The sequence below is a fragment of the Microtus oregoni genome, unplaced genomic scaffold, assembly GCF_018167655.1.
Source record: "Microtus oregoni isolate MIOR12 unplaced genomic scaffold, Mior012 000027F_ref0000203, whole genome shotgun sequence".
Taxonomy (NCBI): Eukaryota; Metazoa; Chordata; class Mammalia; order Rodentia; family Cricetidae; genus Microtus; species Microtus oregoni.
Genome location: NW_024543086.1, coordinates 18475589 through 18501454, shown reverse-complemented (window position 1 = coordinate 18501454; position 25866 = coordinate 18475589). Strand labels below are relative to the sequence as shown.

General features: G+C 46.3%; 1 protein-coding gene across 3 annotated transcripts in view; it reads left to right on the top strand.

Annotated features, from left to right (window-relative positions):
• Lmf1 (lipase maturation factor 1) overlaps nucleotides 1-25866 on the top strand; it is a 105454-nt gene that overhangs the window by 2518 nt on the left and 77070 nt on the right. The window contains exons 1-2 of one of the 3 annotated variants that reach the window (XR_005976479.1): nucleotides 4997-5180; nucleotides 24019-24328. Coding sequence is in view for 1 of the 3 variants with exons in the window: in XM_041676557.1 (XP_041532491.1) it covers nucleotides 5009-5180; nucleotides 24019-24328 (482 nt within the window). In the remaining 2 variants the exon portion in view is untranslated. Of the gene's footprint in view, nucleotides 1-4996; nucleotides 5181-24018; nucleotides 24329-25866 lie in introns of those variants that run through there. The other 2 variants (XM_041676557.1, XR_005976478.1) reach the window with 2 other exon arrangements.

The following is a 25866-nucleotide window of genomic DNA, read 5'->3' as shown; positions in this document are numbered from 1 at the left end:
GGATCCACTTGTCACTCTAGAAGGCTGCTCTCCCAGTAACATGCTCAGGGCACTGGGTCAAGCACCTGGCCTCCTATCCCTTCTTCGTTCAGTGGTCTCAGGGATGCTGTCAGAGCTGGCTGCAGTGGAAATTGCAGTTGGGGTCACAGCTAGTCCCTCAGTAGACCTGTCATCTATAGGGGAGCTGCTGAGGTCAGTTTGTACCCTCTCTGCTGCCCCATGGTCCATCCCTCAGACCTACAGCGGCAGTGTTCCTGCCACACCACGCCTGCTGCCTGCTCCTGTGTCATGCCATGCTATGCCGAGTCTGCTGCATGCCTCTGGCTCCGGGGAAGGGTGAGAACGCTCCCTCCAGCCCAGCAGCATCTTTGGCATTTGATGCTCCTTCAGACACTCTGCTGGGCTCAGTTTGAAAGGATTCTGGAAAGGGTCTGTATTTTAACCCATGCAGTGGAGACCATATATCTGCTTCAGTGTGTCAGACAGGTCTATGCAGAGGCCAGAGATGTGTTGGGAAAAGCCATTGTTTCCACTGCTTTGCCCCATTTCCTCTGGGACTCCTGGGTCCCTGAATTTCAAGCTGGATTCCTTCCTTCACCCTATCAGGGTCCTGGGTGGAGCTGACTCCCAACAGTATCCAGAGGGTCTTGGCACTTCCTCCTTGGCACAAGGCAATTGGTGCTTTTGAAGCCAAAGCCAACCTCAGTAGGGTCCTCATGGTGCTCAAGCTGCTTTTCCTGGGTGGAGGCAAACGCCGTGAAGTCCTCCACACAGGTGCAGGCATCTGTGACTGGGATGGTGAAGTCTGGTGACAGAGTGTCAGCATGGGTTAAGCTGGACTTGAAAGGCTCATTCTGACACTAGACACCTGGATCTCCAGCCCCGTGCCTGGTGCTCATCCTGGGGACCCCACACCACCCTGATCTTAGCCACCCTGATCTTAGCCTTTCCCCATCACCTGAGTATTAGTTCCCCAGAAATGAGTCATGAGGGCCTAGATAGAGCAGGTGTTGGCGGGGACTCACTCAGAAACTCACGGGCTACTTGGTTTCTCTGTTCGCCCTGCCAAGCGCCAATTCTCAGATCCAGCAAGGTTTCCTGCCCATCCATGGTGCCCACAGTTTCAACTTTACCAAGCAGAACCCTGTTTCCTGAATAAGCAGTAAAGCAAATGACTTAGAATAAAAATGTAACAAAATAACCTGACAGCCCAAAACCTTTTTTGCCATGATTGAAGGTTCCAGATACCTATCAGTGCCTGGGGCAAATTAAACACACCACTAAATGGCTTTCTGCTGTTTGACTTGCATCTGTTCCCTTAAATGTGGTGAGGGAGGTTTCAGTTAGATCCCACTAGGCCATACACTGTGGTTTGGGCTGTTTGTTATGCAGCATTAGTGGCTGATACAGTGACAGTTCAGCTCTGTGGGCAGAGTCCAGCTCATACCCCCCCCCCCCCGGGTTCTGACCTCTGGGCTGGGGCTTTCCAAGAATTCTTCCAGTTTGGAGCACAGCTCACAGCCGTGTTCTGCTGCGGGGCCCTACCCCAGACAGCTTACTGCCATTCTACCTTGAAGTCACAGCTGCTGCTGGTACTCAAGGCCTCATCCCCCTGGGGTGCAGGGGGAGCTGAGGGTGCAGCAGAGGAGGTACAGTAGCCAAGAGAACAGCCGCTGAGTCACAGCTTCAGACCAGCCAGCAAATGGCATGGCACCTGCTCACTGCCGCACCTGCCGGTCTCGGACGGGTTTTGGCCAGTGGACAGTGGCGGGGGTGTGTGTGGGAGGGACCAGTCCAACTGACCACTCTTCTAGGCAAAGGCAACAGATGTGGAACCTGCCCTCTTCCACAAGCAGACTTCAAGACATGAAAAATTGGGGTAAATGAAGGGTACACGATTATATTCAGCCAAAGCTGGGTTCTCGGGGAGCCAGAGACAGCTGCGATTGCACGTCAGGGACAATAGTCCTGAGACAGTGGGGACTGCTGGGCTGGGGTGCCTAGGGACAGCTGGACGAGGTGCTGACAGGGGGCTCATTCCTCTGTGAAGCCGTTCCGCAGCTGCTGGGAGAGCTGCCAGCTAGCGGGCAGTGTGCCCTGTCCCCATACCCATCTTAGCCACTGGCTGGAGGCTTCAGGCAGCTGGGGCGCAGGACCCAGCTAGGAGTGGGTGAGCACCAAGCCTCCAGAGACACCAGCCGGGTCCTGTGCTGGCAGTCCCTTTTGGGACCCCTCCCCACTTTTCTTTTTTGGGAGCTCTCTGCCAGAGGCCCCAGGGCGGCCCCTCCTCATCTGAGTTCTCTCTGGCCAGCCAGCTTGACTCTTTCTGTAGTTTTTGGCTTAAAGTGATGTTTAGAAGCCCGCTTCATGCTGGTGGCCTCTAAGGTGACAGCAGCAAATCTCAGGGTGCCCCTGGGGCCCCCTCCTGTGCATGAGCCTCCAGCTGCTTGGCTCTGTCTAGGTTCTGCTTTCTATGTGGAGGAACTCATCTGCCAGATGTTCGACACACAGACAAACGTGGTAGAAGCCACGACTTACTCTGACAAGTAGAAACAATGCCTCTGACCGTGAGACATCCCACTTCAGGAGCTCATTCATAGTTTTTGTTTACTTTTTTTATTTCATTGAAGTCAGGTATGGCGATACACATCTGTGATTTTGATACTTGGAAGACAAAGGCAGGAGGATGGATTTAAGCTCAAGGCCAGCCTGAGCTACATACTGAGACTTATATTTTTTTTTAAAAAAAAGGAAGAAATAAAAGAAAGAAAGTGAAATTCACATAAACTAAAGAATTCAGTGGCATGTAGGGTATCAGCATGGTCATGTATCCATCTAATTTGAAAACATCCCAGAAGGAGTCCCCATATTCCCTTTTTTCTCCCCACCCCTCGAAACCACGAATCCATCTTTCATAATGGAAGTGCCTTTTCTACAGGTTTCCCACAACATGCCTGACTTGTCTCCACTCAAGAATTTAGGGCTCATCCATATTGTAGTATAATCACTCCATTCCTCTTTATGGGTGAGTAATATACCAGAGCTGTTTCAGTTTTTAAAACAGAGTCTTAGTATTTGCAATCCTCCTGCCTCAGCACCACCAGCACTAGGATCACAGGTATGCACCATCATACCCAGCTTCCCAGAGTACTTATTAAATTTGAGCAGAAATGAGCAAGAACACTAACCCCTTCCTGGCTCAATTCTGCCCTGTGTGACCTGCTTGAAAGTTCCAGACAGCATCCCAAGAAGGCAAGCCAGGAGCAAGAAACTTGAGCCACCGAGGACATGAGTTCCCTGCAGACCCTTCTGCTGGCCTCACCCACTGTGGGCAAACCCAGAGAGGAAGCCTAGAGCTGAGTCCCAGCCCCAGCTGGAGTGCTGGATTCTGGAACAAGAGGCCCATTTTATGCTCTGCACAATGCCCCATTGTGCCCTTCTGCAGGGAGGACAATGTTACCACTGCAAGGGGAAGCTGAGGACAAAGGGCCCTTTGTGAGGATGGTTCCCACCTGAGCAGCAGCACCCAGGATCGCACCTGATAGTGGAGCAGCCCTTCCTCTCCTTCCAGTCCCTGCGCGGAGCTGGCTTCCAGAAATGACCTGGGGAAGCTGTGCAGGCCTGAACTGACTTCCCCAAATGACTCTGCTGGCCCATCCCAAGCCTGGCACATGCCAGTGAGGAGAGGCAGGGACAAGGATTCCTAGCGAAAGACCTGGATACAGGATACACAGGTTCCTTCCCTCGATCTCTAAAGTTTGAGACCTTGGGCAGATGCTGGCCTGTGGGAGGCCTGGCAGGTGGGAAGTATTTGTCTTATCCATTGCAACATCTGTAAGGGACATACTTCACAGCTGGGCTCCCAAGGGAGTGTTTCTGAAGAAAAAAAAAGGAAACTTAAAAAACCAAACACTTTATGGGATGTATTTATATGCTATTACTGCAGTATCGGGGAGACTGGAGGCTGGGAAGAGTCCTGGCAGCTGCAGACCAGTCCTTACCCAGGAGAGGTTCGTGTGGAGGTATAAACACTATTGGGTTGTTTGACGAGGCAGGCATTGGTAATTTATATGCCAAAACAGCAAAAATGAGATACTAAAGACAGATTGTTAAAAACAGTAGAGGTAATTCACAAGATCTCTAAGACATACAGAGTCTGAAAGAGGAATGAAGGAAATCCCGCAACTCCCCCAGCGGTGCCCGAGAGCCTGGTAGTTTGCCGGAGAACCCCTAGGCTGGTGGAACCATTGCCCTGCACACACCCTTCCTCCTGCTGCAGAGCACCTCTCCATTATCATTTGTGTGCGGGCCCGAGTGCCCCTAACATGAAGAAGCAGAGTTGCTATCAAGCCTGTGGCCTGCAATCCCAGCACTGAGGAGGACAGAGTCATGAGGATTGTTTGTTGTCGTCCTGGACTATACAGTTCAAGGCCACTGTGAGCTACTAAATAAAATAAATAATAAAATATAAAAGCAGAGTTGTAGGTGTGTGTCTCCTTGGGATTCTGCTCAGGCCACTGGTCGGTAAATTCTTGCCTTCTGAGTAGCTTGAGACCTCCTAGGAGTGCCACCTAGGTCCACTGGGGTCTTTGGGGACCACAGAGAAGGAGATTTAGCCAGGATAGGAAATTGGAGGCTCCAGGCTGATTTTCAGGTTTGTTCCTGCCAACTGTCGAAAAGTATGCTTCGCGCCTTCCTGGGCGGTGGGCAGCCTGGGAGCTCAGGGTAAAGGGCCTGTTCTGGCGCTGCCACAGGCCTGGTCATCGCTGCTACGGAGTGGGGATCCGCACTCAGAGCGCGGGTGTCTACTGGCTTCTTCACCTGACGCCTGTCCCTCTGCATAAACTGAAGCCTGCACAAAACGCCACCGCTAGGCCAGACCTCCCAGAGAGGGCGTGGCGCGTGGGCTTTGGTTGCAAGTAGGTAGGCGTGTCGACCAGGGGAGCCTGTGTGACTTTCCAGAAGTGTGGGCGGGACCTCCGTGCGCAGGCGCCCAGATAGCCTGGTAATGGCTGCGCCCGAAGGGTCGCTGAGGAAACGGAAGGTCGGAAATGTGGATCAGAAGCCAGCGTCGCCACCCACGGCTGCTCGCGATCCCGTGGGCTCTCCAGCCCGGCTGCGCACTGGCACCTTCTGGCTGACCAGAGTCGTGCTCCTGCGGGCCCTCTCTTTCATTTACTGTGAGTGTCCGGTGGGCGCGGGCTATCGCCGGCATCCTGTGACCTGTCCCAATCCTTGCTCGCTTCCGGATTCCCGTTAGCCCCTCTGTACGCTTCTAGGACTCTGCACCACCCCAACCGTGCTGCCTTCTGTGAGCTTCTGGACCTGCCTTCTTACTCCCGACTCCGTGGGTGCCTAAAGTTATGTCAGGTCCCACGGCGTGTCCCTGGGACCTCAACCCCACCTGCCTCGACGCAGCCCCACTTAGCACAGGTTTAGAGGCAAAGGCATCCCCATGCACGCTCCCTCTGCGTTCTCCCTTGGAGTGGTGAGAGACAGTGCTATGAAATTCTGTTCCGAAGACCTAGGGGAGTTGAGGGTCTTTAACCTGCAGCTTAGACGTAGCCTTGTCACTTTTGCCGTGTCAGCCGCCCCCCAATGGACCCAAAGGTGGTGCGGCAGCCCCAGCCTGGACAGCTTGGAAGGACGCCTGGCAAAGAGCCAAGGGTCTAGCTAGATTCATTGGCGGGCTGGAAATGTGTGCTTGCTGCTAAGGTTCAGTCAGGTCTGCTCTGGAGGGACTCCCGGGTTCTGCCTAGGATCTGGCTCTGCAGGCCTTCACAGCCCATTGCAACATCCCACACCCGCCTGAGCCTGAGGAAACCTTAAGGAGCCTCCTTCACTTCAGAAAAAGCAGAACCGAGGGGACTGGTGGTCATGCTGACTTTTTGTTATTGTTGTTTTGTTTTGTTTTTCGAGACAGGGTTTCTCTGTGTAGCTTTGGAGCCTTTCCTGGAACTCACTCTGTAGACCAGGCTGGCCTCGAACTCACAGAGAACCGCTGGCTTCTCTCTGCATAGCCTTCGCTGCCCCAGAATTCGCTCTGAAGACCAGGGTGGGCTCAAGCTCACAGAGATCTGCCTGCTGTGTCCCAGAGCACTGGGATTAAAGGCATGCGCCACCACACTGGGCACTGCTGTTTCTTTACTCATCTGTTATTCCCACCCCTAGAGGAAGTGAGCCAGGAGATGTCATATAGGGCCAGCTCTGAAAGGCTCACTATAGTTGAAGCCTAAGTCCCCCAACTGTGGCTGAGAGCCTGTCCTACTTACACAGGGACTGGCCTTCCTGCGTCCATCACACAGAGTTTATGATCAAAACCTGTGGACCCCTGGCTGGTGGAAGCATCTGTGGATTCCAAATCCTCACCCTGATTCCTGTTAACTAGAGGGGTGGCCCTGGGACCATGCAAACACTGGTGGACGTGGCCTAGCCTTTTAGTGAGGAAGGGAAGCTAAGAAGTGCTAAGTAAGCCAGGGCAGGGCCGGGCTAGAGTGGCTGTGCTTGACGAGCCAGCCACCCTGCCTGGCTTGTGCATGGTGCACACCGGGCATTTTTAGGAAGAGTCACCTCTGAGGCTTTAGGCTGTGACCGTGCGGCTCTCTTGTGGAGGAGAACTAGGGTTCTTAAACAAATAGTCCCTCTGGGGTTGTCTGCCTGGGTTCCACTCCTTCTCTAAAGTTAGCAGGAAAAAACACCCAGACTTACGTTTTTCTATCCCACGCAATACTAAGGAATCACGGGGAAGTTGGTTCTGGCACACTCAGAGCAAGATGAAGGGAGTGTTCAAGGCGGATATTGGGAAAAACAGTGGCCACTGGTGACAGTGTTGAGGATGCTCTCTGCAGATGGGCTCCCAGGCTCTTGGGTGAGCAGTGCTGCCTTTGGCCAGTCAGTACGAGAGCTGGAGCTGCAGCCTGAGGCAAGAGGCAGATATCTCCAGCTGCTGCTCAGCGTGTTTACGTGATGTTCTGTTCTTTCTTACCTCAGAGGTACTTGGAGTAGATGCACTTTTTAGGTTTCCCATCTTCCTGTGTCATGGTTTTCATGGTTGTCATTGTTGTTCTGTGCAGGAGGGACCTTGGCGGCAGCTGGGAGCCTAAATACGCCATGCATATAGAACTTATATGGCGAGTTTATTGAGAGAAGAGTTGAGAGAAGAGGGAAGGGAAAGGGAGAGAGAGAGAGAGAGAGAGAGAGAGAGAGAGAGACCTACTTGCCTCTTCAGAACAAAAAGAAGAGAGCAGGAGGAGGTGGAGTTTGTCTCCTAAGGGACCTTTTTGCATCTGACATAGCAGCCATAGGACCCTGGGCTGGCTAGGGTGCTGCCTGAGTGCATCCTACTAGTTGACAGGAGCCAGCATAATGCCTGGATCCTAACAGTGATGGCCCTGGGCAAGCAGCAGTCCTAAATATAGCTGCTTCTTTTTTTTTTTTTAAATTTATTTATTTATTAAAGATTTCTGTCTCTTCCCAGCCACTGCCTCCCATTTCCCTCCCACTCCCCTAATTAAGTCCCCCCCCCCCCTCAGCCCGAAAAGCAATCAGGGTTCCCTGTCCTGTGGGAAGTCCAAGGAACCCCCCACCTCCATCCAGGTCTAGTAAGTTGAGCATCCAAACTGCCTAGGCTCCCACAAAGCCAGTACGTGCAGTAGGATCAGAAACCCAGTGCCATTGTTCTTGAGTTCTCAATAGTCCTCATTGTCCGTTATGTTCAGAGAGTCCGGTTTTATCCCAGGCTTTTCCAGACCCAGGCCAGCTGGTCTTGGTGAGTTCCCAGTAGAACATCCCCATTGTCTAAGTGTGAGGGTGCACCCCTCATGGTCCTGAGTTCCTTGCTCGTGCTCTCTCTCCTTCTGCTCCTGATTTGAACCTTGAGAATTCAGTCCTGTGCTCCAATGTGGGTCTCTGTCTCTGTCTCCTTTCATCGCTTGCTGAAGGTTAATATTCAGGAGGATGCCTATATGTTTTTCTTTGGGTTCTCCTTATTTAGCTTCTCTAGGATCACTAATTATAGGCTCAATGTCCTTGGTTTTATGGCTAGAAACCAAATATGAGTGAGTACATCCCATGTTCCTCTTTTTGTGTCTGGCTTACCTCACTCAGGATAGTGTTTTCTATTTCCATCCATTTGTATGCAAAATTCAAGAAGTCCTTGTTTCTTACTGCTGAGTAATACTCTAATATGTATATATTCCATACTTTCTTCATCCATTCTTCCATTGAAGGGCATCTAGGTTGTTTCCAGGTTCTGGCTATGACAAACAATGCTGCTATGAACATAGTAGAGCATATACTTTTGTTGTATGATAAGGTCTCTCTTGGGTATATTCCCAAGAGTGGTATTGCGGGGTCCAGGGGTAAGTTGATCCCGAATTTCCTGAGAAACCGCCACACTGCTTTCCAAAGTGGTTGCACCAGCAATGGATGAGTGTACCCCTTTCTCCACAACCTCTCCAACAAAGGCTATCATTGGTGTTTTTGATTTTCGCCATTCTGACAGGTGTAAGATGGTATCTTAAAGTTGTCTTGATTTGCATTTCCCTGATCGCTAAGGAAGTTGAGCATGACCTTAAGTGTCTTTTGGCCATTTGAAGTTCTTCTGTTGAGAATTCTCTGTTCAGCTCAATGCCCCATTTTATAATTGGGTTGGTTAGCCTTTTACAGTCTAGTTTCTTGAGTTCTTTATATATTTTGGAGATCAGACCTTTGTCAGTTGCGGGGTTGGTGAAGATCTTCTCCCAGTTAGTGGGTTGCCTTTGTGTCTTAGCGACAGTGTCCTTTGCTTTACAGAAGCTTCTCAGTCTCAGGAGGTCCCATTTATTCAATGAGGTCCTTAATGTCTGTGCTGCTGGGGTTGTATGTAAGAAGTGGTCTCCTGTGCCCATGTGTTGTAGAGTACTTCCCACTTTCTCTTCTATCAGGTTCAGTGTGTTCAGACTGATATTGAGGTCTTTAATCCATTTTGACTTGAGTTTTGTGCATGGTGATAGATATGGATCTATTTTCATTCTTCTACAGGTTGACATCCAGTTTTGCCAGCACAATTTGTTGAAGATGCTCTCTTTTTTCCATTGTATACTTTTAGCTCCTTTATCGAAAATCAGGTGTTCATAGGTTTGTGGGTTAATGTCAGGGTCTTCTATTCGATTCCATTGGTCGACTTCTCTGTTTTTATGCCAATACCAAGCTGTTTTCAATACTGTAGCTCTGTAGTAGAGTTTGAAGTCAGGGATGGTAATGCCTCCAGACGCTCCTTTGTTGTATAAGATTGTTTTGGCTATCCTGGGTTTTTTGTTTTTCCATATAAAGTTGATTATTGTCTTCTCCAGATCTGTGAAGAATTTTGATGGGATTTTGATGGGGATTGCATTGAATCTATAGATTGCTTTTGGTAGAATTGCCATTTTTACTATGTTGATCTTCCCAATCCAGGAGCAAGGAAGATCTTTCCATTTTCTGGTGTCCTCTTCAATTTCTTTCTTCAAAGACTTAAAGTTCTTGTCAAATAGATCTTTCACATCCTTGGTCAGAGTTACCCCAAGATATTTTATGCTATTTGTGGCTATCGTGAAAGGTGATGCTTCTCTAATTTCCCTCTCTGTTTCCTTATCCTTAGTGTATAGGAAGGCCACTGATTTTTTGGAGTTGATCTTGTATCCTGCCACATTACTAAAGGTGTTTATCAGCTGTAGGAGTTCTTTGGTAGAGTTTTTGGGGTCGCTTATGTATACTATCATATCATCTGCAAATAACGAGAGCTTAACTTCTTCTTTTCCGATACGAATCCCCTTGATCCCTTTATGTTGTCTTATTGCTATTGCTAGAACTTCAAGCACTATATTGAAGAGGTATGGAGAGAGTGGACATCCTTGTCGTGTTCCTGATTTTAGTGGGATGGCTTTGAGTTTTTCTCCATTTAATTTAATGTTAGCTGACGGCTTGCTGTAAATAGCTTTTATTATATTTAGGTATGACCCTTGTATCCCTAATCTCTCCAAGACTTTTATCATAAAGGGGTGTTGAATTTTGTCAAATGCTTTTTCAGCATCTAATGGTCTTTATGGTTTTTTTGGTCTAATGATCATATGGTTTTTTTCTTTCAGTTGATTTATATGCTGGATTACATTGATAGATTTGCGTATGTTGAACCAGCCCTGCATCTCTGGGATGAAGCCTACTTGATCATAATGGATAATTTTTCTAATGTGTTCTTGGATTCGGTTTGCCAGTATTTTATTGAGAATTTTTGCGTCGATATTCATGAGTGAGATAGGCCTGTAATTTTCTTTCTTGGTTGGGTCTTTATGTGGTTTTGGTATCAGGGTAACTGTAGCTTCATAAAAGGAATTTGGCAATGACTCTTCTGTTTCTATATTGTGAAATACATTAAGGAGTATAGGTATTAGCTCTTCTTGGAAGTTCTGGTAGAATTCTGCATTGAAACCATCTGGTCCTGGGCTTTTTTTGGAAGGTAGATTTTTGATAACGGTTTCTAGTTCTTCGCGTTTCTAGATCATTCACCTGGTTTTGGTTTAGCTTTGGTATGTGGCACTTATCTAAAAACATGTCCATTTCTTTTGCATTTTCTAGTTTTGCGGCATACAGGCTTTTGTAGTAAGAACTAATGAGTCTCTGAATTTCCTCTGTGTCTGTGGTTATGTCCCCCTTTTCATTTCTGATCTTATTTATTTGCGTGTTCTCTCTCTGTCGTTTAATTAGTTTGGATAGGGGTTTGTTGATCTTGTTGATTTTCTCCAAGAACCAACTTTTTGTTTCATTGATTCTTTGGACTGTTTTCTGCGTTTCTATTTTGTTGATTTCCGCCCTCAGTTTGATTATTTCCAGTCTTCTGCTCCTCCTGGGCGTGTCTACTTCTTTTTTTTCTAAAGCTTTCAGGTGTGCTGTTAAGTCTCCGATGTATGCTTTCTCTGTTTTCTTTAAGTGGGCACTTAGTGCTATGAACTTTCCTCTTAGCACTGCTTTCATAGTGTCCCATAGGTTTGAGTATGTTGTTTCTCTATTTTCGTTGAATTCCAGGAAGACTTTAATTTCTTTCTTGATTTCTTCCTTAACCCAGGTGTGGTTCAGTAGTTGACTGTTCAGTTTCCATGAATTTGTCGCCTTTCTGGAGGTAGGATTGTTGTTGAATTCTAACTTTAATCCGTGGTGATCTGATAAGACGCAGGTGGACACTGATATTTTTTTGTATCTGTGGAGGTTTCCTTTGTTTCCGAGTATGTGGTCAATTTTCGAGAAGGTTCCATGGGCTGCAGAGAAGAAGGTATATTCTTTCCTATTTGGGTGGAATGTTCTATAGATGTCTGTTAAGTCCATTTGCTTCATTACCTCCAGTAGTTCTCTTACTTCTCTATTAGGTTTCTGTCTGATTGACCTGTCCATTGCTGAGAGAGGTGTATTGAAGTCTCCTACTACTAGTGTGTGTGGTTTGATATCTGCCTTGAGTTTTAATAATATTTCTTTTACATACATGGGTGCTTTTATATTAGGGGCATAAATATTCAGGATTGAGACATCATCCTGACAAATTGTTCCTGTTATGAGTATAAAGTGTCCATCTCGATCTCTTCTGATTGATTTTAGTTTGAAGTCAGTTTTGTTAGAAATTAATATGGCCACACCTGCTTTTTTCTTAGGACCATTTGCTTGAAAGACCTTTTCCCAACCCTTTACTCTGAGTAGATGCCTGTCTTTGCGGTTGAGATGTGTTTCTTGCAAACAGCAGAATGTTGGATCCTGTTTTCGTATCCAATCTCTTAGCCTGTGCCTTTTTATAGGTGAATTGAGACCATTAATATTAAGTGATATTAATGACCAGTGGTTGTTCATGCCAGATATTCTTGTTGTTTTTGGAAGTAGAATTTGTGTGTCTCCCTTCTTTGAGTTGTGCTAGTGAAGGGTCGCTAGATGCCTGAGTTATTGTAGGCAGTGTTGGCAATGTTGGATTCCTTGGGTTGCGGTTTTCCTTCTATTACTTTCTGTAGGGCTGGATTCGTGGCTACGTATTGCTTAAATTTGTTCTTATCCTGGAATGTCTTGGTTTCTCCATTTATAGTGAACGAAAGCTTGGCTGGGTATAGTAGTCTGGGCTTGCATCCATGGTCTCTTAGCTTCTGCAGTACTTCTATCCAGGACCTTCTGGCTTTCATTGTTTCCATAGAGAAATCAGGTGTAAGTCTGATCGGTTTACCTTTATAAGTTACTTGGCCTTTTTCCTTTGCAGCTCTTAGTATTCTTTCTTTAACCTGTATATTTTGTGTTTTGATTATTATATGGCGAGGGGATGTTTTCCTTTGATCCAGTCTGTTTGGTGTTCTGTATGCTTCTTGAATATTCAAAGGAATATCTTTCTTTATGTTGGGAAAGTTTTCTTCCATAATTTTGTTCAAAATATTTTCTGGGCCTTTGAGCTGTGACTCTTCTCCTTCTTCTATTCCTATTATTCTTATATTTGGTCTTTTTATTGTGTCCCATAATTCCTGAATGTTTTGTGATGAGACTTTGTTGGCTTTGCAGTTTTCTTTGATCAGAGCGTTTATTTTCTCTATGGTGTCCTCAGAATCTGAGATTCTTTCTTCTATTTCTTGTATTCTATTGATTATGCTTGTTTCTGTAGGCTGTGCTCGTTGACCTAGATTTTCCATATCCAGCTGGTCCTCAGTTTGTGTTTTCTTCCTTGCTTCCATTTCAGTTTTCAATTCTTGAACTGTTTCCATTACCTGTTTGATCGTTCTTTCTTGGTTTCCCAGGGTATTATGTATGTATTTACTCATTTCTTCAAATTTTTGGTTATACTTCTCATCCATTTCTATAAGGGCATTTTTCACATGTTGTTTAAGGGACTCTACTGCTTTCAAAAAGTCAATTTTTTCCACTTCTTCTGTGTTAGGGTGTTGGAGATCTTCTGTTGTAAGGTCATTGGGTTCTGGTGTTTTCATGCTGATTTTCAGATTATTGGGTGAATTCTTTCCTTGACGCCTGCCCATCTCCTCCTATCGATGCTATCTAAGGGGTCTGTTAAAACTGGTTCAGGTTTCCCTGCTGGCCAGGGGCTCCTCTTACAAAATGCCCTTGCTCTGTTTCCTGGTTCCTGCCGGGGGGGGGGGGGGGGGGGGGGGCCAAGATCCCTCTCACCCCTCAGAAGGGTCTTCAAGAATAGGACCCGGCTCCTCCTCTGCCAGGGACCTCCCCAACCAAATGCCTACCTCTTTGGTTTAATTGTAGTGGGGTGATCTGTTCTAGGTGTTTCGCGAGGTCCCTGCAGCCTGCTTCTGCTGCTGGGATGGTTCCCGCCACCAGCAGCCTGTGTCCTCTGCTGCCGCTCCGGTCCCCGCCGGTTCCAGCCTGTCCCAGTTGGTCCCCGCCGGCTGTGCTGGGCGTCCTCCGGCCGCCTTCCGCCGCCCGGCCCGGTGTTCCGGCCGCCTTCCGCCGCCCGGCCCGGTGTTCCGACCGCTGCAACAGAAATTCTCTACTGAATCCTAAAACCAAAGGGGGCAATATCCTGTCTCCACAAATCCTCAGACTGAATTCTCTGAGCCAATGTAGCTGCTTCTAAAAGGTTCTAGGTCTCACTGGACTATGAGCTACACTCTGGAGTCCCTTCAAAGTGGCAGGCTGTCCAGCTATGTCACCTGAATGTTGAATTGGCAATCATTCTATGGAAAGACTTAAAATTAAATATAGCCAAGTGCATTCTGAGATGTCCCCCTCTTAGGAAGAGTGGGATCTACAGGTCTTTCCTTATGCATATTGTGTCAAAACCCTGACCCTGGGGTAGGTACATGTCTCAAGTATTGGGCATGAGTGTTCCTTACAGTTGCCTGGTCACCTTTCCTCATTTACATTGGCCCAGCCCAAATGAAGAAGCAGAAAGCACTCTTGAGAGCCTGTCCTCTTGGGTCTGAACATGGGCTGTACCTCTTTAACTTCCTAGGGGCACAAGCCCGGAGTCAGGCTCCTCTTGTCCTACACTGAACTTGGAAGGTAGACACCATCCTCTGCTCCTGGCTCTGAGGGAAAGGTATTTGGGCCTAGTAGCTCAGGCTTATTATTAACTCTTACATCCTACATTAATCCATAATTCTTGTCTGTGTCAGCCATGTGGCTTGGTACCTTTTATCAGTGAGGCATTCTCATCGTGCTTCCTCTGTGTCTGGGTGATGACTGCAGACTGCACCTTTCCTCTTCCCAGAATTCTCTTGTTTTTGTTGCCCTGCCTATACTTCCTGCCTGGCTACTGGCCAATCAGCATTTTATTAAAGCAATACAACTAACAAATCTTTACAGGGTACAAGACCGTTGTCCCACAGCAGCTGGGCATGCCTGAGACTAGGTGCTTGGTTCTGCTTTGAGGTATTGGATATTTGAAGTGTTCTTTCTCTCCCCTCTCAGCTGCTGAAGGAGTTGACAGTCACTCCTTTTGGATAGGTCTTCCTTTTTGCAAGACCATTTTTGCCATTGTTTCCTGGCACGTAAGGAGTCTCCTGTGCCGCTTGCCTTAGGATCACTTTCTGAAGGTGATGAGCTGGGGGCACCGGGTCTCCTTTCTCGTCCAGGAATTGCACTTTGAGAAGGGCACCCAGTACTGTAGCTCCCAGCCGAGGGCTCTGCATGGAAAGCGGTGTGCCCGGCACTGTGAGGATGGTGCTTGGGTGAGCTGGCTGAGTAGGGTCCTTCTCCACCCTCTCTGCCTGCCAGTGCTCCTGTGTGCCAATCTGCTGGAGCGTCCCATACCTGTGTGTGCACCCATGCACACACCTCCCTGCTGTCTCAGAAGCAGCTGGTGCTGCCTATGTAGCTGTGGGCTGTGAGCATCTTCTGGAGAGGCAGTGGCAGTTGGACATGGATCCTTCTGCTCTGTGGTGAAGGCAGGACCATGGGAAGCCTTGTGCTGGGGCTCTGGTAGTTCCAGGACTCTCCTGGGCTAGAGAATATGGAGCCCAGCCCTTGTACTTTTATGTCCTGAGTGACTGGTAGCTGACTTTGAAGGAACTAACTTAGCTAGTCAACACACTATGGAGTCACCAAAGCCCAGGACCACCCTGGGGAGCCTATCCCATCATTTTTTGTCTCCTTGGTTTTCTAGTTGGTGTCTTCCAAATGCTCTCTTGGTTGACCATGTGGAGCAGTTCTGGCTACATGCTCTGTTAAACATGCCTCCGGTTTGTCCAGTGATTCCTGCTGGCCAGACTCGAGATGATCAGTTTGGGCACGATTCCCCCCTGTGGAGTTTTCTTGTCACACTCACCCGACACCCACACTATCCTGTGTCATCTGGTTAAGGTGTGTCTGCTAATTGTGTTTCCTTGCCGGTCTCTTAGTTTATACTCGAGGGAAGAGGGACCCCATTCCTGATTAAGGAGCAATATTTGCAGTTACTCCTTAGGAGTTCCTCTGGGAGGAAGATGTGGATCCTCGGTGTCTTCACTGAATGGCTGCATTCCTGAGGACTCCTTCCCGTTGGGTTTATACCTGTCTAGGCTCCTGAGCAGTTGGTGCCCTTTGACTGTCTCAGCTGTGGTCACTGGTGACTGTTCCCTCTCATGTGCCCTTCTCAGTGGCTAGGGTCCTCTCACTTTCTAGCTTACAGGTCTGGGTTTCTTCTGGTCTCCTGCCCAGCTCTAGGGTCAATTGCTTTTCTAAGAAGCCCCATTTCTTTGGGTAGAGAATGACATGGGAACCCCGAGGCTGGCTGTTAAGCGTCTGCTGCAACCTTCATGGTGGGCAGAGCTGGTTTTGCTAGAACCAGGGCATGGTGTCCATGTGTGATCGCCTCTGTCTCACTGTGACCACACGAAATGGAGTGTTAGCTTCTGATTGGTACACGGGTCATGCTTAGCCTCAGCTCTGGCTACTGAGGCTGTGTGCGTCCCTTATCTTTTCCCACACCCTGTGTGTGCTCACTGAGACTCGTGGGGACAGAGTACCATCTTGGCATGATTCCTTTGTCCTTGTCCCTGAAGACATCTCAGCATCTCTATCAGGAAGGTCGTATTAGCCGTGTTAGGGAGTTGGCCGTTCTAGCCACATTTTACGTTCCCCGCTTGCCTCAGCTTCCTTTGTTTGTTTCGGTTTTTGATTTTTTGAGACAGTTTCTCTGTAGTTTTTGGAGTCTGTCCTGCCTGGAACTCACACTGTAGACCAGGCTGGCCTCAAACTCACAGAGATCCACCTGTCTCTGCCTCCAAAGTGCTGGGATTAAAGGTGTGCACCACTACTTCCTGGCATTTGTTTTGTTTTTTTGAGTTTGTGTGCTAATGCCGTCTCGTGAATTTTGCTAGATGCGTGGTGCTGTCTGTACAGTGAAGTTCTCCCAGTGAGATGGCCAGGGCTGGAGAGATGGCTCGGTGGTTAAGAATACTACCTGCACCTCCAAAGGTCCTGAGTTCAATTTCCAGCAACCATATGGTGGTTCACAACCATATGTAATGAGATCTGGTGCCCTCTTGAGGAAGAGACCTGGTCAGTCGTCCTCACCAACTTAGACCATGAAACCCATTATGGACAAGTTTAACAGACCCGCCATATACAGGCTGTCCATGCATGCTTTAGCATTGCTAGGGCATAAATTTCAAATACAAATTTCAAGTAGGCAGCCCCTTCCCGCATCCCCCAAGCCCACTGCAATCAGTGTCAATGGCTCTACGTTTTCCAGGATGCCTTGTGAGAGAGCCTTGCAGTCTGCAGCCAGAGTGTAGACTCTTAACTGAACGAGTTGCTTTTACTGCCCATCCATGCTGTTGCTAAATCAGTAGCTCCTGCATTTTTACCCAGAAGTGCCATCCCACTGTCTGAATGGGGCAGCTTCCGGCCACATCTTGACTGTGTCCGGTTTTTAGTAATTACTAACAAACTACTCTGAACATGTTGTGGAGGTTTTATGTGAGTGTAAGTCTCCAGTTCACTTGGGAGGATGCCCGAGAGCATTATGGTGGGTTGTGCAGGCTCCATTGGTCTGTGTGTCTTCTACAATAGTGGCTCTGTTGTTTTGCATTTTTCTCTGCCAAGGTGATGAGCAATCCTGAGGCTTGGGAGCCTCCAGAGCTCTTGCATGGCCAGGTTTTTCCAGACTTTTGCCTTTTGGTTGGTTGGTTGGTTGGTTGGTTGGTTGTTTGGTCAGTTGGTCGAAAAACTGTTTCATGTATCCCGGCTGGCCTTGAACTTGCTATAGTTGAGGATGACTTTGAACTGCCAATCTTCCTGCCTCTGTCTTCCAAGTGCTGAGATTACGAGCATGCACCACCGTGCCCAGAACCTCACCAGTCTTACTGGTATTCCCCAGTGATGGTGGCACTGCACATATTTTCCCAGCTGCTTGTCAGATGTGTTTGTGTGCGGCAGACAGTCTCAATACCTCTTCACATCTTTTACCCGCTTTTGGGTTTTCTTGCTGAGGTTTTAGGAATTCTTTAATGCGAATCCTTTATCAGATGCGTGGTTGCAAGCATATCCCTCCAGTCTGTGCCTCATCTTTTCATTTTCTTTGAAGTTTCTTTTGCAAATTTAAGGTGGGTTTTTTTCCCCATGAAGTCCATGGACTAAGTATTTTATCTAAAATCTTTCTACTAAACTTAAGTCATATAGGCTATCCCTTCCTTCCCTTCTTTCTTTTCTGTTTTTGAACCCACAATTCAGTGCCCTGAGTGCTGGGATGACAAGCGTGAGCTGCCAGGCCCAGCCTCGATTTTCCTTTATATTTGCTTCTAATAGTTTGACTTTTATCTATACCACATTTAGTCTGTGGACCTTTGGATTAATTTTTACGTAAGGTGTGAAGTCTGAGGCCATCTTTTTTGCACATGGATTTGGTATTAGCTTGCTTTTGGTCCTATCACATGGGTCTGAGTATGGATGTGCACTTGCTCAGTTTGGAGCTTGAGGTACATACACCATGGTGGTAGCTATGATGAGCCCTCTGCTAAGTCATCTTTTAAAGGATGACACCTTGATGGCATCAGTGAGCTGACTCAAGATGATGGAGTGGGGTAGTCTTGAGACCTGCTGCCAGGTCCCCCATCTGAAAGGCCCTCCAACGTTGCCACACTGAGGAATAGGCCTGCGTGACCCCCGTGCTCCCAATCTACTCAGGAGATCTTGTCTTTTCCTCCTTATTTAAATCCATGTGTGTCTCTCTTAGGGTCCTTTTTGTTGTCTAGGTTCTCTGGGGTTGTGAACTAACTGTACCTTGCTTTTTCTTTGCTTTATGTCTAAACGCCACTTATGAGTGAGTACATATTTTATTTGTCTTTCTGGGTCTGGCTTACCTCACTCAATATGGTTTTTTCTAGATTCATCCATTTGCCTGCAAATTTCAAGATGCCATTACATTTCACTGCTTTGTAGTACTCCATTGTGTAAATGTGCCACATTTTCCTTATCCATTCTTCAGTTGAGGGACATCTAGGTTGTTTCAGGTTCTGGCTATGACAAACAATGCTGCTATGAACAGAGCTGAGCACATGTCCTTGTGGTATGATTGAGTATCCTTTGGATATATACACAAAAATTATATTGCTGGGTCTTGAGGTAGATTGTTTCCTAATTATCTGAGAAATTGCTATACTAATCTCCAAAGCGGCTGTACCAGTTTGTACCCCCACTAGCAATGGAGGAGTGTTCCCTTTACTCCATATTCTCTCCAACATAAGCTATTATCAGTGTTTTTGATCTTGGCCATTCTGACAGGTATAAGATGGAATCTCAGAGTTGTTTTGATTTGCATTTTTCTGATGACTAAGGATGTTGAGCATTTCCCTAGGTGTCTTTCAGCCATTTGAGATTTGTCTATTTAAAGTTCTCTGTTTAGGTCTGTACCCCATTTTTTTTATTGGATTATTTGTTATTTTGATGTCAAGTTTCTTGAGTTCTTTGTATATTTTGGAGATCAGTTCTCCATCCAATGTGGGGTTGGTGAAGATCTTCTCCCATTCGATAGGCTACCGTTTTGTCTTGTCGATCGTGTCCTTTGCTTTACAGAAGCTTCTCAGTTTCAGGAGGTTCCATTTATTAATTGTTTCTCTGTGTCTGTGCTACTGTATTATATTTAGGAAGTGGTCTCCTGTGCCAATACTTTCAAGTGTACTTCCTATTTTCTTTATGAGGTTCAGTGCGGTTGGTTTTATGTTCAGGTCTTTGATCCATTTGGACTTGAGTTCTGTTCATGGGGGATAGATACGGATCTATTGTATTCTTCTACATGTTGATATCCAGTTATACCAGCACTGTTTGTTGAATATGCTTTCTTTTTTTCCATTTTATATTTTTAGCTTCTTTGCCAAAAATCAGGTATTTGTAGGTTTGTGGATTGATATATGGGTTTTGGTTCAATTTCATTGGTCCTCCTGTCTGTTTTTATGTCAAAACTTGGCTGTTTTCATTACTGTAGCTCTGTAGTAGAGTTTGAAGCCAGGGATTGTGATGCCTCCAGAAGTTCCTTTGTTGTACAGGATTGTTTTGGCTATCCTGTTTATTTTTCCCTCCATATGAAATTGAGTACAGTTCTTTCGAGGTCTTTGAATAATTTTGCTGGTATTTTGATGGGCATTGCGTTGAATCTGTAAAATTGCTTTTGGTAAGATTGCCATTTTTACTATATTTATTCTACCTACCCAAGAGCATGGGAGATCTTTCTCATTTTCTGGTGTCTAATTCAATTTCTTTCTTCAAAGACTTAAAGTTCTTGTCATATAGGTCTTTTGCTTGTTTGGTTAGAGTTTCCAAAAATATTTTTTTTTTGATTTTTCGAGACAGGGTTTCTCCGTAGCTTTTGGTTCCTGTCCTGGAACTAGCTCTTGTAGACCAGGCTGGCCTCGAACTCACAGAGATCCGCCTGCCTCTGCCTCCCGAGTGCTGGGATTAAAGGCGTGCGCCACCACCGCCCGGCTCCAAAAATATTTTATGATTTTTTTTTTTTTTGGTGGCTATTGTGAAGGATGATGTTTCTCTGATTTCTCTCTCAATCTGTTTATCATCTGTATAAAGGAGAACTACTGATATATATATATATTAATATATATATATATATTAATCTCATATCCTTCTATATTACTGAAGGTGTTTTTCAGCTGAAGGGATTTCTTTTTTTTTAAATATTTATTTATTTATTATGTATACAATATTCTGTCTGTGTGTATGTCTGCAGGCCAGAAGAGGGCACCAGACCTCATTCCAGATGGTTGTGAGCCACCATGTGGTTGCCGGGAATTGAACTCAGGACCTTTGGAAGAGCAGGCAATGCTCTTAACCACTGAGCCATCTCTCCAGCCCTCAGCTATAGGGATTTCTTGGTAGAATTTTTTGGGTCACTTATGTATACTATCATATCATCAGCAAATAGTGAGTTTGACTTCTTCTTTTCCAATTTGTTTCCCCTGGATCTCCTTTTGTTGTCTTATTGCTCTAGCTAGGACCTCAAGAAATATATTTAATAGATATGGAGAGAGTGGACAACCTTGTTTTCTTCCTGATTTCAGAGGGATTGCTTTGAGCTTCTCTCCATTTAGTTTGATGTTGTCTGTTGGCTTGCTGTATATTGCCTTTATTATGTTTAGGTATGTTTCTTGTATCCCTGCTCTCTCCAAGACTTTTATCACGAACAGGTGTTGAATTTCGTCAAAGGCTTTTCCAGCATCTAATGAGATGATCATGTATTTTTTTTTCCAGTTTGTTTATATGGTGGATTATATTGACAGATTTTCGTATATTGAACCATCCATAAATCACTGGGATGAAGCCTACTCGGTCATGGTAGATGATTTTTCTGATGTGTTCTTGGATTTGGTTTGCCAGTATTTTATGGAATATTTTTGCATCAGTGTTCATGAGGGAGATGTAATTGGTCTGTAATTCTCTTTGTTAGTAATGTCTTAGTGTGGTTTGGGTGTCAGGGTAACTATAACTTTGTAAAAGGAGTTTGGCAATGTCCCTTCTGTTTCTATTGTGTGGAACAATTTGAGGAGTATTGGTATTAGTTCTTCTTTGTAAATCTTGTAGAATTCTGCACTGAAACCATCTGGTCCTGGGATTTTTGGGATTTTGTTGGGAGACTTTTGATAACTGTTTCTATTTCCTTAGTGGTTATAAGTCTACTTAATTTGCTTATCTGGTCTTGATTTAATTTTGGTGATACTTATCCAGAAAATTGTCTATTTCCTTTAAGTTTTCCAGTTTTGTGTAGTACATGTTTTTAAAGTATGACCTGATGATTCTCTGGATTTCCTGTGTCTGTTGTTATGTTCCCCTTTTCATTTCTGGTTTTATTAATTTGGATATTCTCTCTCTGCCATTTGGTTAGTTTGGATAAAGGTTCGTCTGTTTAGCTGATTTTCTCGAAGAACCAGCTCTTCTTTATTTGTTCATAAGAAACAGTTGACTCTTCTGTTCTGACCTTGTGTTCCATCCCATGATCTAGATAAACTCACTTATTAGTTCTGAAAGTTGCCAGTTTTATCTTGTTTTTGTAGGGCCTTTTGGTTTTCCTGCATAGACCGTCATTTGCTAATAAAGACATTTCTTCCTTCCCTGTCTGTGGCCTTTATTTCACTCCCTCTTCTATTGTCTCTTCATTCTGTCCCTCCCCCCACCCAACATACATATTTGGCACACACAATGAGGATACCCCAAGAAGTGAAAGTGCCCTGTAGAGGGTGGATCCTAGAAATGACTCAGAAGTCTGAGCTTGGATTGGACTGTTACAGCGGCTGGCCCTGGGAAGCAGTGCTATTGATGGAGCCAGGTCACTAGGATATTCCACGATGACTAATCCCGAGTGCTCACACATAACCAGGCACAGGCTTACATAAGCAATGTCAATCATGTGAGAGCAGACATAGTACACATATGTGCACACAGCATGCTTTTTCCAGAGCCCCCAAGATCCTGAGCGAGTGTCTGAGGCTTGTGTGAAGCTTGGGTGCTGTGTTACTTTTCCACTGTGATGAAACATTGTGAGCAAGGCAGCTTAGAGAAGGAAGAGAGATAAGAATCCATGGTGGTGGGGAGGCGTGACAGCACAGGGCAGGCATGGCAGCAGGAACAAGAAGCTGAGCGTTCACATTATCAGTGACAAGCCGGAAGCAGAGAGCGTGAACTGGAAATATGGGAGCCTTTAAATCTCAGAGCCCCTCCCTGGTGGCATGCTTTCTCCAACGAGGCTGTGCCACCTAGAACTCCCTAAATGGCACCCAAAACTGGGAACTACGTGTTCCAATGCCTGAGATTATAGAGAACATTTCTCATTCAAACCACACAGGTGCCAAACCATGTGTGCTGCCTCCGGTGGGAAACATGCTTTGCCCATGAGAACCGTTCCTGCTTGTATCTGCTTAAGTCCATGGGGCCGTTTCCTGGTTGCGTCAGGCCCTGGTTTTTATTGTCAGTTTGACTTAACCTAAAGTCCCCTGGAAAGAAGTAATCTCAGTTGAAGAATTGCTCCATTAGACTGAACTGTGGGCATGGCTGTGGGGCATTGTCTTTGATTAGGAGGGCCCAGCCTGCTGGAGGTGGTACCATCCCTAGGCAAGTGGTCCTGGGCTGTACTAGAAAGCTAGCTGAGTGTGAGCCAGTAAGCAATGTTCCTTCGTTGTTTCTGCTTGAGTTCCTGCATGATGGCCGGTGACCTGGAGGTATCAGCTAAAGTAAGTCCTTTCCTCCCTTAAGTTTCTTTGGGTCATAGTGTTTATCACAGCAAGAGAGAAACTGAACCGCAGCCTACAGAATGAGAGAAGATCTTCACCCACCTCACATTGGATAGAGGACTGATCTCCAGAATATACAAAGAACTCAAGAAACTTGACATCAAAAGAATGCTCCAATAAAAAAAAAAAATGGGGTACAGACCTAAACAGAGAACTCATGACAAACAAAGCTCAAATGGCTGAAAGACACCTAGGGAAATGCTCAACATCCTTAGTCATCAGAAAAATGCAAATCAAAACAACTCTGAGATTCCATCTTATACCTGTCAGAATGGCCAAGATCAAAAACACTGATAATAGCTTATGTTGGAGAGAATATGGAGTAAAGGGAACACTCCTCCATTGCTAGTGGGGGTACAAGCTGGTACAGCTGCTTTGGAGATTAGTATAGCAATTTCTCAGATAATTAGGAAACAATCTACCTCAAGACCCAGCAATACCACTTTTGTGTATATACCCAAAGGATGCTCAATCACACCACAAGGACATGTGCTCAGCTCTGTTCATAGCAGCATTGTTTGTCATAGCCAGAACCTGAAACAACCTAGATGTCCCTCAACCGAAGAATGGATAAAGAAAATGTGGCACATTTACACAATGGAGTACTACAAAGCAGTGAAAAGTAATGGCATCTTGAAATTTGCAGGCAAATGGATGAATCTAGAAAAAACCATATTGAGTGAGGTAAGCCAGACCCAGAAAGACAAATATAATATGTACTCACTCATAAGTGGCGTTTAGACATAAAGCAAAGAAAAAGCAAGGTACAGTTAGTTCACAACCCCAGAGAACCTAGACAACAAAGAGGGCCTTAAGAGAGACATACATGGATCTAAATAGGAAGGAGGAAAAGACAAGATCTCCTGAGTAAATTGGGAGCATGGGAGTCACAGGAGAGGCTAGAAGGGGGGAGGGGAAGAAGGGAGTGGAGTAGATAAAAATACATAGCACAATAAAAACAATTTTAAAAAACAAAAAAATTAAAAACTTAAAAAAGATAAAAAGAGAAATGGGCCTTGTTCTCTCATATCTATGGTGCCGTTTCCTTGTATACACCGTATGTCCATAGAACTGTAGCCTCTTTATATCCCATTAGCCCAGAGGGGCTTTCTGTACCAATGGGGGCCTGTCCTTTCCTGTGTCCCCTTTGTCCCTGGGGCCTATTCCTACCTGTGTCAATCTTTCTCCTGAGGGCCAATGAGGCATTTCCTTTTCCCACAGGAACCCAGTTCTGCCTTTGTCCCCTGAGCCCATGGAGCCGTGATTTTTTTCCTACTCACGACTGCATTTGTCTGTCTTCCAGTTGTGGCCTTCTTGGTGGCGTTCAATCAGAACAAGGCCCTCATCGGTGACCGGGGCCTGCTGCCCTGCAGACTGTACCTGAAGAATGTCCAGCAGTACTTCCAGGGCAGGGCTGGCTGGGATGCCTGGAGCTCCACTCCAACCGTCCTGTGGCTGTTGGACTGGTCAAACATGAACTTCAACCTGGACCTTCTTGCTCTGCTGGGGCTGGGCCTCTCCTCTTTTGTCCTGGTGACTGGCTGTGCCAACATGATCCTCATGGCTACCCTCTGGGCCCTCTACATGTCCCTGGTCAACGTAGGGCAGATCTGGTAAGTAGAGCCTGCTGCTTAGCCCTGTGGATCTATACCTACGTCCTGGCCACTCAGGTGCCAGGGTGAACTTGTTCGGGGTACATTATTGAGCGCTTAGGCCTTGGTAGAGGTTGTTGCTCTTACCACCCAACCAAACTCTGGCTTTCGTCTCTGGGGAATAAAATGTGTGATTGTGCCTGGAGACATATATCCCCTTGAGAACATGCTGCCGGTTCACTCGAGCCATGAGGTTTGAAGAGATGGAGACAGCAAGCATTGCGCAGCCAGAGGGAGCATGGAGTTTGAGAAACTTGACTTTGAAACACTACCCTTCTTCCCTTATGGAAAAGAGTCTTGCCAGCCTATGCCAGATGCTACACTGTGGCAATGGCTCAAACCTTGCCCTGATGGTGACCTTTAGATCGAGAGGTGTTGATGGAGCTTATAGGACCACCAAGGCCAGAGAGATTATGGACCAAAGAAGAGCATGTTGGAGAAGTCAGTGGACATGGAGATCAGTGTCTCTGTGGACACGTGGGAAGTGGATGAGGGGCTTATTACCTGTATTAATTATTTTTCTCCTTACAAAAGCAACTTAAGAAAGTGGTGTGGGAAGGCCAGATGGAACTGTCACCCCACCATCTCAGCTAGGCTGGCCAGCAAGACCCTGGGAGCCACCTGTCTCAGAGTGCTGGGGTTATAGACACACAAAGCCACACCCAGCTTTGACTTAGGTCCTCATGCTCTTACCCATGAACCATCTCTCCATCCTCACCCATGACCCTCTCCTGTTCTTTGTCCAGAGACATTGCTCACATAGGGTATTTCTTGGGTTAGCAGTGAATATGAGCGAGCAAGTGTGCTCTTCACGTAAATATGTCCTCTATGGACATGTGGTAGCATGCTCACGGATGTTCCTACTGCTTCCAGCATCTGGTAAAACAAAGAAATACAACCAAGCCCCCGGCATTATTATTTTATCAGAGAACAATATGTACTCTCCCAGGCTGGGAATCATTGTTAGAGTTTCAGAACCACCAGGTTATGGGCCCACTCCCCATGGCAAATCTCAGGCTCTTTCCTTCCTTCCTTCCTTCCTTCTTTCTTTTTTTCTTTCTTTTTTTCTTTCTTTTTTTCTTTCTTTCTTTCTTGAGCGGGGGGAGGTGGTTTTAAGACAGAGTTTCTCTGTGTTGCTTTGGAGCCTGTCCTGGAACTAGCTCTTGTAGACCAGGCTGGCCTCAGACTGCCAGAGATCCGCCTGCCTCTGCCTCCCGAGTGCTGGGTTTAAAGGCGTGCGCCACCACCGCCCGGCTTCAGGCTCTTACCTTTGATTTGCACATATTCCATCCAGTTTTTCCTCTTTATTGAGATGCAATTCATACACTGTAAACTTTAACTACTTATTGTGTACAGGTCAAGCTGAGTATGGCAGTATGTGCTGTAATCCCAGCACTAGGGAGGCTCAGGTCAGGCAGGAGAGCTGCACAGGAAGTTCCAGTATACCCTGGCCTAGAGAGCGAAACTGACTCAAAATGGAGTAAACAAACAATAAACTT